Consider the following 14957-nt stretch of genomic DNA (forward strand, 5'->3'; position numbering starts at 1 on the left):
TTGCTATTGCCTTTCCATACTTTAACCTAGATGCTTTCAACATTTGTAAAATAATTCCTTTGCATTTTTAAGCATGTGTAGATATTTTGCAATTTTCTTCTGCATTGCTGTTTCTTCTGAACCAATTACATACTTCAGTTGCTGTAATGCTATCCCTCAATTATACTTCCTAAACCATTTTAGGATAAGACATTAAAATCTTTTTTTATTTTCATGAAATATCCATCCATTTCCCTCATCTACTAAAATCATTCTGCATGTTGTTTTGTTGTCTGTGTTGTTACTGTTTCTCCAGATTCCATCTATACTGGCAAACTTGATAAGCATTCCTTCCATCTACTACTTTGATCATTAATAAAAATACGAAGAATACTACTCACAGGACAGAATCATGTGGTATCTTCCTTCTATCCAAATGAGGGACAAGAGCTGAGCTAAGGGACATATACCATCCTAAAGTGGCTAATAGATAACGTTAGGTCACCTGATTGCAGCTCTGGCATAATAGTTGGTGAAGTGTAACAGATTCCTCCATGGAAAAATCCATTGAAAAATAGCTACCTACCATGAAGACAAGGTAGGTAAAGACTCTGGACTCCACCTAAAGACATTGGATACAAGATGGAGAACAAATAAATTTTATAAATAAAAGAGGTTGCTGGGAGATGTTATGTACCATAGTTAGGTACAGGTGAAGAAATGCACTGGAACTCCCACCAAATGGCAGTGAAATTTGTGCCTACTACTTTATATCTTTTAATGATTAGCAAATTATATAGGGTAATATGATACCTATTGCTATTGCCTTTCCATACTTTAACCTAGATGCTTTCAACATTTGTAAAATAATTCCTTTGCATTTTTAAGCATGTGTAGATATTTTGCAATTTTCTTCTGCATTGCTGTTTCTTCTGAACCAATTACATACTTCAGTTGCTGTAATGCTATCCCTCAATTATACTTCCTAAACCATTTTAGGATAAGACATTAAAATCTTTTTTTTTTTTTTTTTCAATACTTTGAGCAAGGATAGACAGCAGAACTCCTTAAACTGTCATGGGTTTCATGGGTTCTTCTACAAAACTTTCTTATTTCCATCTGTAGTGCAGAATTCCTTCTATGAAATCTTCATTTCAGTATTAAACATTTAGCCATGGTCTATCATCTCCTCTGAGCTTCTCCTAAAATTGATTCCTAGGACTCTTTTTATTAATTGCCATGTCAACTGGGACAGGTTGAAGAAGACAATTTTCAAGACAGGTTTTGAAAAATTACTTTAAGTCTTGTTACACATCCTCTTCCAATTGTAAAACATCCTCCCTTCACCCAATACTAGTGTAAGGATCAAAACGTTTATTTTTTTTCTTGAATTAATAGCCACCTTGACTTTGAGACAGAAGGGTTATAAGAAAACCCATCTCTAGATGTTTCCAGATGGGAGCCTTCTAATGCTATCAGTTTTGAACACACCGTGTACTTACTATTTATGGAGAACCATAAAGACCTGGCTCTTCTCTAAACACTGAGCTAGGATAAGAGTTTAGTCAGAAGGTTAATACTTTAGTTCTTTTAGTATCTGATAAGAAGGATTGATATCCATCCATTTATTTAAATGTATTTGCAGTCCATCTTGTTTCAAAATGACTAGGTGGCTTATAGTATTAAAATCATTAAAATTACAAGAGATTTTAAAACAGAATGAAAATTACATTAAAAATGGAATTATAGTTAAAGATGGGGAGTGAGTGAGTTGTATGTACAGGAAGGAAGAAGTGGGATTGCCTCTTAACATATCAACCAAGTCCAATGTGATGGTCCCCCACTGGGGTCCCAAGCCATCTGGCAGAGCCAATCTTCAGGCTCTTATGGAAGGTCAGATGGGTGGGAACTGATCATACTTCAGGGTAAGAAGTTTCAAAAGGCAGGAGCCATGGCAGAGAAGGCCCTTCTCCTGGACCTGCCAACCAGAATTCCTTGTCTGATTCTGTACTTATTGTATTATAATTCTATTATTTTTATTGTCAGCTGCCTAGGACCACTTTGTGGGATAAATCGCCATATAAATCCTTTAAATAAAGCAAATTCTAAAGTCAGTTCTAAATTCATCTCCAGACTTGAGTAAACCTGATGTAGCTTGGAAAATATGTAAAATCTGTATCCCCCTTACTAGACACATTGAATTCCAGAATAAACAATTACGTATTATTTATCCTTTACATACATAAATCTAGTAAATTCTTAGCATCTTCATGGAATGAGAGAGGAAAAAAATATTTATGATAGGTTATGATGTACAGGAATTTCATCCCAATGCTGATGTCAGTGCAAATAAATGCCTTTATATTGAATTCAGTTGCTAATAGAAATTGAAAAAGCCTCAAGTAAGGGTTTCTAGACACCACAAAGGTCTGGTGGTTGGGATGGGAGTTTTCATAAAAATCGTGTGGGATGGACTTCCAAGTGGAAAATATGATACTATGGAATGTTCACAATAAAGCACATATGTGGTCATTCCCCCCTTGACAGTGTCTCTTCCCGTTCTATAATTATAGCACATTTGCTTTCTCCATTAGCCTCCCTCTTTTTTCTAAATCCCTATCTGTATACCCAGTTTACAAATAGAGCATTTCATAGTGCTCAGTCCTTCATGATTATGATTGAGCATGTGGTTACTTAATGTTAAAAACATTCACGATTTTTCTACAAAATGATAAATGGGTAATGATTTATTTACAGAACAGTGCCATTCATACAGTAAAAAGGTACAGCAAATACATCAAACTAAAGGAGGGGGGAATTACAAACTTAAACAGTTATATGAAAATGGCACCAAACAGTCCCTAAAAGCCATGTTTACCAATTTAAAAGAAAAAATTAAGGAAAGCTTCCACCTCATTGGCTCCTGTCTTGGCCATTCTGGAAGGCTGAATGTAGGACACAGCATAAATCAGTACCTAGACAACTGGCGAGCCACCACAAGTTCAGTACAAAAACCCCACACGGGCAGAATATGGCAGGGGTTACAACTCTGACCTTACATCATATTGGTTTTATATGGCAGGTAAGTGTATAACATGATTGTTCAAACTTTTGTCCTGAGTAAAGAGAAATTGTCTTGAGTCACACATAAAATACATAATGTGTATAACAAAAATTCTTGTGGACTGCAGGTTGGATGTACTTGTATAATAAAAGGGCATTTTGCTGAATTCCAAGGATATAATCCACACTTAAAAAACAGACTGCAAAAAAAAAGAAAAGCCTTGTTCCACTTAGAATCTTCACAAGTTGATTTCTTACGCCCCAAATCATTTTGGAAAATTTGATGATGGATTGCAGGAGTTCCTCATTAAAGCCAAGGGTTGTGAAGATTCACTAGTGAGAGAATACAGAAAAAACTATGAACAACTCATTCCTACCAGTGCACATCAACATCAGCCAGAAGATTCAAATCCAGGAAGCCCCCACTGGCACTTGCACACCATCTATCCAACAACTTTAACACTGATTCCCGATGGAAAGCCTAATTGGTCACTTTGAACCCACAAAAAAGGGTCAGGCTATGAATTACAATGCCAACAATGGACAATCCTGAATAAGATTTGCACCTCACATGGCATCTGCAGGACTGTGTAAATGGGACATAATATCCTTCCCTCAGTGTGAATGCGGGGTCCACATCAAACTGTAGATCATGTGACCGGCTATAAACTGAGGGCATATACTGGTCCAGTATCTGATTATTTCATATAAACAATGCTGTACTTCAATGGTTAGATGGCCTAGACAAGATTTGTCAAACTGGTGGCCCCAGCCTGTGCAGGCCACACCCACCTTGGCTATGCAAAGGCAAAAAACATCCTGATATGTCATGATACAGTTGAATATATCATGATATGGCCTGTGATGCGATCAGGTTTGACACCTGACTTAGGCATTGGTATTTGAACATAGATCTTTTTAACGTTTATATTTTATTGTGTTTGATTAACTTAGGTGAAATTTTAATATATAATGCTAGTCCATTTATGATATGCCATACGTTAAATAGTGAATACTGCAATTACCCTCTTTGTCCTCTTTCCTTTCTGGTCTTCTCCCCCAATATTTGTGAGGAATAAAGAATGGCGTGCCAAATAAACTTATAAAACATACAGGAAATTTCTAAGCATGCACAATATAGTTCTGCCCCAACTTGGGGAGTGATGCAGTCTAAGATGTGGGAGACAAACATGACTACCACCAAGTTGTCGAACACCTCATCTTTCCTCATGTCATGTACATTGACTGTATCTATGGGGGAGTGAATGAGCAAGCCCACAATTTGGTGGTCTTCCTGAATACATGATTTCTGATGAAACACCAACTGGAAGTCATGGCTGGGGGGTGGGGCTTTGCCAAGTTCTGGTTGGTTGTGATCCTACTTGAAGTGAGGGAATCTAGCTACAAGTGGCAAAGGTGCTTTTTCAGGAGGCAACTGGACTTGCTTGTTTTTTCTTTTGAAAAAGAAAAAAAACATAGACTTCTAGCTGCAAGTGGTTGATGGCCTGGTCACCACCCACATGGACTACTGCAGGAAGCTCTACATGTTGATGTCTTTAAAGAGAGAAGCTTCAGCTGGTTCTAGGTGCAGCTGCCTATATGTCAGCCAGCATATTACATGTCTGCCGTGGGCCAATGGGTTTTCAGGTGCAATTTAAAGGGCAACCTTTAAAGCCTTTTGTAATCTACCATTAAATTAGTTTTGAGACTGCATTCTCCCCGTAGAGTTGGACCAACCAATTCATTTCTGGCAACAGTGTTTCGGGTGACTCGCTCCCTCCTTCAACAGGAGGGGCGGGATGACCCCCTACAGGGACGTGCCGAGGAGTTTAACGGTTATCTATACGATAAAATCGTTCAGCTTCGGGATAGTTTAGACCAAAATTGCGATGATCCAAGGGGGATGGCAGAGGCACGTCTTGTTGAGGTTATTTGGGATGAGTTTGAGACTGTGGCTCTCGAGGATGTGGACAGGTTACTGGGGAGGCTACATGCGACCACATGTTTACTGGACCCATGTCCTTCCTGGCTGGTGCTGGCTACTCAGGAAGTGACATGAGGCTGGCTCCGGGGAATTATAAATGCTTCACTGTTGGAAGGGGTTTTCCCCACTGCCTTGAAAGAGGCGGTGGTGAGACCCCTCCTCAAGAAACCTTCCCTGGACCCAGCTATTTTGGGAAATTATCGTCCAGTCTCCAACCTTCGCTTTGTGGCGAAGGTTGTAGAGAGTGTGGTTGCATGGCAGCTTCCCCGGTACCTGGATGAAGCTGTCTATCTAGACCCATTCCAGTCCGGCTTCCGGTCCGGGCACAGTACGGAGACAGCTTTGGTCGCGTTGGTGGATGACCTCTGGAGGGCCAGGGATAGAGGTTGTTCCTCTGCCCTGGTCCTATTAGATCTCTCAGCGGCTTTTGATACCATCGACCATGGTATCTTGCTGCACCGGTTGGAGGGGTTGGGAGTGGGAGGCACCGTTTATCAGTGGTTCTCTTCCTATCTCTCCGACCGGTCGCAGACGGTGTTGACAGGGGGGCAGAGGTCGACCGCGAGGCACCTTACTTGTGGGGTGCCTCAGGGGTCGATTCTCTCGCCCCTCCTGTTCAACATCTACATGAAGCCGCTGGGTGAGGTCATCAGTGGTTTCGGGGTGAGTTATCATCTGTACGCTGATGACACTCAGCTGTACTTTTCCACCCCGGACCACCCCAACGAAGCTGTCGAAGTGTTGTCCCGGTGCCTGGAAGCCGTACGGGTCTGGATGGGGAGAAACAGACTCAAGCTCAATCCCTCCAAGAGCGAGTGGCTGTGGATGCCGGCACCCTGGTACAGTCAGCTGCAGCCGCAGCTGGCTGTGGGGCGAGTTATTGGCCCCAACGGAGAGGGTGCGCAACTTGGGTGTCCTCTTGGATGGGTGGCTGTCGTTGACGATCATTTGGCGGCCGTCTCCAAGAGGGCCTTCCACTGGCACGCTTGGTGCGCCAGTTGCGCCCTTCCTTGACCGGGATGCCTTATGCACAGTCACTCATGCCCTTGTCACTTCCGCTTGGACTATTGCAATGCTCTCTACATGGGGCTGCCTTGAAGTGCACCCGGAGGCTGCAGTTAGTCCAGAATGCAGCTGCGCGGGTAATAGTGGGAGCAACTCGTTGCTCCCATGTAACACCAATCCTGCGCAGTTTGCACTGGCTTCCTGTGGTCTTTCGGGTGCGCTTCAAGATTCTGGTTCCCACCTTTAAAGCGCTCCATGGCTTAGGACCCGGGTACTTACGGGACCGCCTGCTGTTACCTTTTGCCTCCCACCGACCCGTACGCTCACACAGAGAGGGCCTTCTCAGGGTGCCGTCCGCCAAGCAATGTTGGTTGGCGGCCCCCAGGGGAAGGGCTTTCTCTGTTGGAGCTCCTACGCTTTGGAATGAACTTCCCCCTGGTTTACGCCAAGTGCCTGATCTTCAGGCCTTTCGCCGTGAGCTGAAAACGCACCTATTTATTCAAGCGGGACTGGACTGAAATTTTATTGGGGTTATTTATATTTTAAGATTTTAAATTGTTTTAAAATTTCGGCCACATTATAATATGCTTTTTAATTTTTCTTAATGTTTATATATTGAATTTTACTTGGCTGTACACCGCCCTGAGTCCTTCGGGAGAAGGGCGGTATAAAAATCGAAATAAATAAATAAATAAATAAATAAACAGATAAATAAACAGTGAATGACTACAACCAAGATGTGCAAGGTCACCTTATGTATCAGAGCATAAAGCTCCATTTCAAGAAATAGTAATTGAAGCAAGAAACTTGGCTATTTTAAAAGTGATCAGTGCCATGTTAGAATTATTTAGCTTAAGGCACCAATTTCTTGAGAAGAAATGGTATGTTTAATTTAGAAGTAAAGGTTGCCCTAGTTTTATGGCTTAGATTCAAGAGCCAGAAGAACTCCACTAGCTAAGTTATGTGTCTTCAGAAGGTGATTTTTCAGGTAGGCTGCTGGAGTTGATATTCCATGAAATGGGATGAGAGGCAGGATTTTGCCAATAGCTTCTCAGAAAGCCCATGCTTTAGTAGAGATATGATTCCAGGTCTCCTCTTGGCAGAGTCAGCTCAAACCCCTGGGTCCACCCTAAATGGGCAAACTCGTGCTTGTACTTCTCTGTTTGAATCCTGTTTGCACAGCCCAATTTTTCAGCTCTAGCAAGGAAAACAGAAATATTAATTCCTTTTTCCATCCCTCAAACCACCTCCATCCATCTGAGAAGAAAAAAACCCAGAAGGGAACCACCCAGTAACTCTATTGGTTCTTTGATCTGTTCCCAAAGAAATTTAAACCTTCAGTGGAGAGAAGAGAAAAGGCATCCTTCTCTGACCCTTTGCTTGCTTCTCCTTGTGGCAAGTGTGGGCCACACCAGGCAGCTCTTGATACTCACCTGGAAGAAAGGTACATCTCCAAGGTAAGGAAGACTTTTCTTTGGACTGCAGAATTGGAGGGAACTGCTAGTCTCTTTTTTTCTCAGGACCTCTGTGTATCAGCTTGTGATACACAGAAGGATGATAAGAAGAAGTATTCCTTAACTCTTCCTCTTCCTTCTACCTTGCAAGATTGAACCCACACTCACATTCAAAAATCTGGTTCCTTATTTTTGAGGGTCAACATCGATGTAAGCAACCTATCTTTTGAAAGTTTATTATCTGGTCATCCCGCATCTATTCTTTTTGCAGATCTAAGGACAAACTGCCAGGTGTAAAGGGAGTTGTACTTCGATTGAAACAGCATAAAAACTGAGATAATAATTGTGTGATCATCTGGGGTTTGGTTGTAGGTACCAAAGGAGGAATATATTTAAATAACAGCATCCTGGCCAATGGTCTAAAAAAAATTTTTGTCACTCCATTGCTATTTCTTGCCATTAGTATCTTGCCATGCACATCTTGCAGGTATTAAAGTTCCATTAAAATTAGTATAAAATTGATCATGTTGGAATAAATATGCAGCTTTCAAGCAACAGGTCCTTAGGTTGGTTTTTTTTTTAAATAGCTGTCTGATTCTGATTTAAACATGAATGCATTTGATTGAAAGTGGTTGTCTCAAAAAAAAGATTGTCTTGTTTCATTTTTTTTGCCTAATATATCAGAAGTTATTCTTGTTGAATAAGGTAGGATTGTTTCTAAATGCATAAGATCAGGTTCAGACTTCTGTATCCTGGTATAGGGCCTGTGTGCACTATTGCTATACAATGAAACATTTTTAAATTTTTCATTGGAGCATTGTATGCTTGTATATAATAAGGATAAAAGTAGATCCCATCAAAAATATATTTATTATTCAAAGTAGCCTCAAACATAGTATACTGTAGTATGTTAAATCCAAATCTAAACAACAACTTTGAACCTGTTTGGAATATTCCTCTTCTAATAGTTCCAGATTCATTACTTTCCAATTTGCTAATTTTAATTAATAATGTAATTTTCCTAATTTACCAAAAGTTTGGCACATATATACTTTCTACCACCTTAGTAGTTTGAATTCTTATCTATTTGCTCCAGCATAGTGTAAGCCTCATTTTCAGATGATTTTTATATTTATACAGTATTTAAAAGAAAATGACTATCTCCAATTTGTTCATGACCTTATAAAATAAAACAACTGCAGTAAACTCCTTTTTTCAAATGAGGCAGAGGGAAAAGCAGATGAGATTCTATGGGACTTATTCCAAAAATGGTTGTTGTTGTTAGTTGCGAAGTCGTCTCCGACCCATCATGACCCCATGGACAATGTTTCTCCAGGCCTTCCTATCCTCTACCATCCTCTGGCGTCTATTTAAGCTCACGCCTACTGCTTCAGTGACTCCATCCAGCCATCTCATTCTCTGTCGTCCCCTTCTTCTTTTGCCCTCAATCTTTCCCAGCATTAGGTACCAAAATGGTACCTTATAAAATATAAATTCTCTGGCTAATATGTCACTTTGGCTACTAATTCAGAGGTGGTTTTGGATGGTTTTCCAGAAACTTGAGAATAGCACGCATCATTTTCTCTCCTTTCATAACTGCAGCGCTATATTATAGTTGTAGTTGAACCATGTACTGCTGCAGTACGCATGAATGATAGAGGACAAATAGTTTCTCCCATGTCCAAAGCTTTCTTTTATCCAAGAGTAAAGCTTGGATAATTACAGATGGTCCAATAATAAAGCTTCATATGTGGAATTATTGGCTGAATAGTGCTTCACAAATAAAATGGGCTGTGGTGTAAATTTACTGACAATTATAACCATGAAACAGGATTTTAGTAAAAACAATATTTTATTTTGATTGGCTTAAAACTTATTTCTTTTTGTAAAACTTTTCAAATAAAAAAAAGCCAGAGATGTATGATGAAAATAATTACTTAAATACTGGATTTGTTTGCAGAGTAAACCAAAAGGTAAATACACACACAAAAATATGTTTTTTGCTAGTGATTATCAGGAAAAACGAAGATATTAAGGGTATCTGACAGTTGCTCAGTTGTTGGGAGATGGGTGTCACAAAAATTTCATAAATAAATAAAAATCTGCAGAATATGTGTGGCTAAAAATGTCAAAAGGATGGGCATGGCCACCTGGTTGAAGTCCTGCCTCGTCTTTATGTACCTGGTTGAAGTCTTTCCCCCTGTAGCCTGGGTAATGGAGATGATGGCTGCAAGAAGGAAAGAACAAAATTAGGAACTTCTTTCTTCTGATGCCAGTTGTCCTATACAGTATATGCAAATTGGGTCTGTGCTATATAGGAAGATCCCTCTGCTCCCACCCCATCTCAGTAAGCAGCTCCTGGGGTTATACTAAAAGTCCAATTGCCTTTTAGATTGAGGCCCATGTGTGCACACAGGTAAGCAGGGAATACATATGATGACAATTTAGTTTAAAAGAAAACAATACAGATGTTGGCAAAGATTCCTGCCATTTTTGTTGCAATCCAATGTTCCTCTCTTCAGAGTGGCCTTTTCATAACGTTATAATATAAATTATAACTGTGATATTCACATCAACCAATGTATATCCATCCTTGTGGAACAACTAATTTTCTTTGTAAGAATCTTTGCTGAGGCTAGTCAACATATAACTCAATTGGCCTCCTTATTAAGAGACAATTTTTCTGCTATTATTCACTGCAACACGTCCCTTTAATCATAGATTTCTTGGTTCTACTTTAATTCATACCTAGTGATTCAATGAATTCATTATATAATAGGCCTTTGTCCCAAGAAGAAAGGCCCATTTTTAGGCTACTTAAAGGATGAATTTTACTCTGATGGATTGGCAATAAGCAAAGCTGGAATCAATTTGTGGCCCTGACAAACTCTAATTACAAAGTCACGCTTGTGGCTGAGAATGTCATGCGGCAAAACTGAAGGAAAGAGGTTTATTTTAAAAAATGAATGACTTCTTGTAATTGGCAGGTTTAGATAAAAACACTGCCAAATAAGATCATGGATCATCCTTACTAAACTTTATTGCAATCATTTAGGCAGTTTAAATCCAAAGTTTTGGCATAATGTTTTTCGGAATAAACTAGAAATTAGAGGCACACTGAGATAGCTAATTTCTGTGGCGAGAGAGAAAGTTTGGAAAATAAAATAGCAGATTTTTAGCAATGTCCTTGATGACAAGTAGCCAGCCAAACCACAGGATAGCTGTGAAGAGAAGCTATTTCAGAAGAATGGTATGTTGTGAGATGAGAAGGGAAGAGAAAGGAGCATATTTGGTCATCCTAATAATTGTTTTTTAAAGCTTCCCTCAAGCAGTGCTTTTGGCTAGAAAATTTATTGGGTAATCTAAACATTGTTTTGGATTAAATTATTTTAAGGTAATAACTATTAACTAATGGTCTTAGTGCCAAAGCTCACTGCAACTACATAGCGAAAAAAGCCCTAAGAGTTGTAAACCTAATTTTACGCAGCTTCTTTTCTAAAAACTCTACACTACTAACTAGAGCATACAAAACATTTGCCAGACCTATTCTTGAATACAGCTCATCTGTCTGGAACCCATACCACATCTCTGACATAAATACAATAGAAAGAGTTCAGAAATATTTTACTAGAAGAGTTCTTCACTCCTCGGAAAACAACAAAATACCTTATACCAACAGACTTGAAATCCTGGGATTAGAAAACTTACAACTCCGTCAACTTTGACATGACCTGTGTTTAACACACAAAATCATCTATTGCAATATCCTTCCTATAAAAGACTACTTCAGCTTCAATCACAATATTACAAGAGCAAAAAATAGATTCAAGCTAAATGTCAACCGCTTCAAACTTGATTGCAGAAAATATTACTTCTATAACAGAGTTGTTAATGCTTGGAACTCATTACCTGACTCCATAGTCTCTACTCAAAATCCCAAAATCTTCAACCAAAAACTGTCTATTATTGACCTCACCCCATTTCTAAGAGGGCTATAAGGGGCGTGCATAAGAGCACAAAAGTGCCTACCGTTCCTGTCCTATTGTTCCCTTTATCATATCAAATTGATATAGTTGATGCATATTTTTATACATATATGTATATTTTCTTCAAAATATGTTGTTTTATCTATAACAATTGTTTGTGTATTCTGTTGTGACAAAAGAAATTTAAAAAAAAAAAGATATGTTTTTGCTTCAGCAGAACCATTCTAGCTACACTTCTTCTGATAAACAAAGTCGGGGTAGAAACTAATAGCTTATTCTTATATATGCCAATATTCATTTGTATTACCAGTGTAACTCGAACACAGCAGAAAAATAAAATATACACATGCAATTGTAAGCCTCTTTCAGGGTATGTTCTTTGAGCCCAAAGGAAATTTCCATTTTAGAAATGATTAGATAGCACTTTTCTCATTCTTCTATCCAGGAAATGAAATTATAGTGGTTATACAAAGTTCAAACTTTGTAGGTAGATATAAACAATGAATAATCAATTTTGCACTGACCCCAGACCACACCGTGGAATTTGCTGTGTTTGAACGGAGATGTGGATCAGCTTTGCTACACTTTAACAATTCAAGTACTAAAGATCTGTGTTATCAGCAAAAATTAAACACCACAAACAAACCTGATGGGGTTTTTTTTACCAACTCAAATTATTTTTTTTATTGTAACAATGCAAATAAATGAAATATTTAGTGGTCTTCATAAACAGTCATATATTTATCTACAGAGCTTTTTAACTGGTTTGAATTACCCTCTCCTATCTCACACTATTGGCTAAACTTTATAACTGCTTTGTTACATTATTTTCCTCTTTAAACACTTTTACCTTATAGATAGTCTTCAGGTTACAAACACTCCTTCAGCAACTGTTCAAAGTTCCTCAGAGCTCCAGTTGTTGCAGTGTCTCCAAGGTCATGTGATAGCAATCCAAGTGGTCAGTGCTCAGCTTGCGATTATGACCTTGCAGTGTGATTGCAATTTCTGATATTCCTTGTGAGCTTCCCACAAGCAAAGTCAACAGGGAAGCCAACAGGAAGTCAGAGATTGTTCACTTTTTTGTCTTCCCACACACAGAGAGAGAGAGAGAGAGAGAGAGAGAGAGAGAGAGAGCCACATCCACATTCTGCAGGTCATGTCTGTAGCACGGTCTGCTTGCCTGGGACTCCCACCTCTTCCCACTTATCGACTTAGGGTTATAACAGCAATGGGCACTGCCAGGATTGCCATTGCTAAGTGATGTGGCCATGTGATATTGTGCTTTATGACAGCATCATTTGGCAATGGAAATTCTGGTCCCAATTGATGTTATAACCCAAGGACCACCTGTACTTTGACCTCTGCTTGAAGCTTAGGGAGGAGGGTGGAAACAAGCCCTAAGCTTCTTGGAAAGCTATCTTCTTGATCATGCTTCTTTATGTTGTTACTCCTGATTTGTCTTTTCCAACTACAGTTGTTTGTCTAGGCACCCCATTCTACAGATCCTTCTTCCTCATTTGCATGCTCCTCAGTCATACATCTGTCCTTCCTCCTGAGTTCCTTTTTCTTACTTGGTTGCCTGATTCCTCCTGCAGGTTTACTTGTTGCTCCTTGATGTGTATATTGCACCTCCAATCCATGCAGAAACATAGCATAAACACAAAACTACTTTGCCTGATAAGACTTCACCTCATAAATATTGCCTTACAAGTCAGAAAGCCTTGCCCAGAGAGGTCTTAATTAATTTAGGAAACTTCTGATGTTTATGTGTCACTTTTCATACTTTTGACAAACAGAAAAAAATTTGAACCTTGAGCCAAACTATAATTCAAGCTCAGTGGCACATGCATTGAAAGCATTTAAAAAATACTTCTTCCCATACCTACTTCCTACACATAGTAATCTATTTTTCCAAACAACAGAGAAGCATAGGTTACATGGTGTAAAGGAATGGATATATATTTATGTATGAATTTATTATGTAAGAAGCAAGGGGTTGCCAAAGTGCATTCTATAGGGATAACCAATGCCCAATGAGTCTCTTCTATGTCTAGATCAGTTCCTGACAATTCCCCAGGATTGCCAGGAATATATTTTCTGCACTCTTTATAATATCTAGAAAATAGCTTTTATATTATCTTTCCTTCTTATTTCCCCAGTTGAGCCTTTCTATTCTTGTATTTACAGAAACACAATGGCCATGTGGATTATTTTCCTGGGGATTCTGATGCACTGCTCCTTCCTGGAGGTCCTGACACAACTGCCTGCTCAGCCCGAAAACTGCTCTGACCAAAGCCAGAAGATCAGCTTTAGTCACTCATACAAGATTAATGTGCCTGAGTCCTTTCAGTTCAAAGTGGACCCAGGACCTCTCCAAGACAACAATCACATGTTCAGTAATGGCGAAGTAGATGAGGGCGAGGAGCAAAACATTATATTCAGGCATAACATTCGGCTGCAAACTCCTAAAAGAGACTGTGAAGTCCTTGAACTGGTTAAAGCTTTTCTGGAAAGACTGGAAAATTTAGAACTCGAAGTGGTACATCTGAAAAGGATCTGTAATCCTCAAAAGTGTTGTGGAAGAGGACAAGGTGAGGAAGCTAGCTGTGTAGCCTGTTGACTGTATATTGTGCCCTATCATGTGCCTGACACTTGCCTTATATCTCCCACCAAACATTGGCTTGCTTGTCATCCATAGATGGGGATCCAGATTTAGTGTAGTGGACTTCAAGACTATTGAAGTTCTGTAAACAATTTCACGGGGTTTTCTTATATAGATTCACCCTATACCCAATAAAAATTCAGTCACCATCTTATTATAGAATAGAATAGAATAGAATTTTTATTGGCCAAGTGTGATTGTACACACAAGGAATTTGTCTTGGTGCATATGCTATCAGTGTACATAAAAGAAAAGATACCTTCATCAAAGTACAACATTTACAACACAGATGAGGGTCATAGGGTACAATTTAACACTTAATGATACAACACTTAATGATAAGCATAGGGTACAAATAAGCAATCAGGAACAATCAATATCAATATAAATCATAAGGATTACCAGCAACAAAGTTACAGTCATACAGTCATAAGTGGAAAGAGATTGGTGATGGGAACGATGAGAAGATTAATAGTAGTGCAGATTTAGTAAATAGTTTGACAGTGTTGAGGGAATTATTTGGTTAGCAAAGTGATGGCGTTCAGGAAAAAACTGTTCTTGTGTCTAGTTGTTCTGGTGTGCAGTGCTCTATAGTGTCGTTTAGAGGGTAGGAGTTGAAACAGTTTATGTCCAGGATGTGAGGGATCTGTAAATATTTTCACGGCCCTCTTCTTGATTCGTGCAGTATACAGGTCCTCAATGGAAGGCAGGTTGGTAGCAATTATTTTTTCTGCAGTTCTAATTATCCTCTGAAGTCTGTGTCTTTCTTGTTGGGTTGCAGAACCGAACCAGACAGTTATAGAGGTGCAAATGACAGACTCAGT

The 14957-nt window shown here is 39.2% G+C and overlaps 1 protein-coding gene across 1 annotated transcript in view; it reads left to right on the plus strand.

The window, feature by feature from the left end:
* Nucleotides 1-13694: 13694 nt before the first annotated feature.
* Nucleotides 13695-14957, plus strand: part of TNN (tenascin N) — a 42091-nt gene continuing 40828 nt past the window's right edge. The window contains exon 1 of the mRNA XM_058178638.1: nt 13695-14062. Coding sequence (XP_058034621.1) covers nt 13699-14062 — 364 coding nt within the window. The 5' untranslated portion in view covers nt 13695-13698. The remainder of the gene's footprint in view (nt 14063-14957) is intronic.

This window comes from Ahaetulla prasina, chromosome 3 (genome assembly GCF_028640845.1).
Source record: "Ahaetulla prasina isolate Xishuangbanna chromosome 3, ASM2864084v1, whole genome shotgun sequence".
In the NCBI taxonomy this organism is placed as follows: Eukaryota; Metazoa; Chordata; class Lepidosauria; order Squamata; family Colubridae; genus Ahaetulla; species Ahaetulla prasina.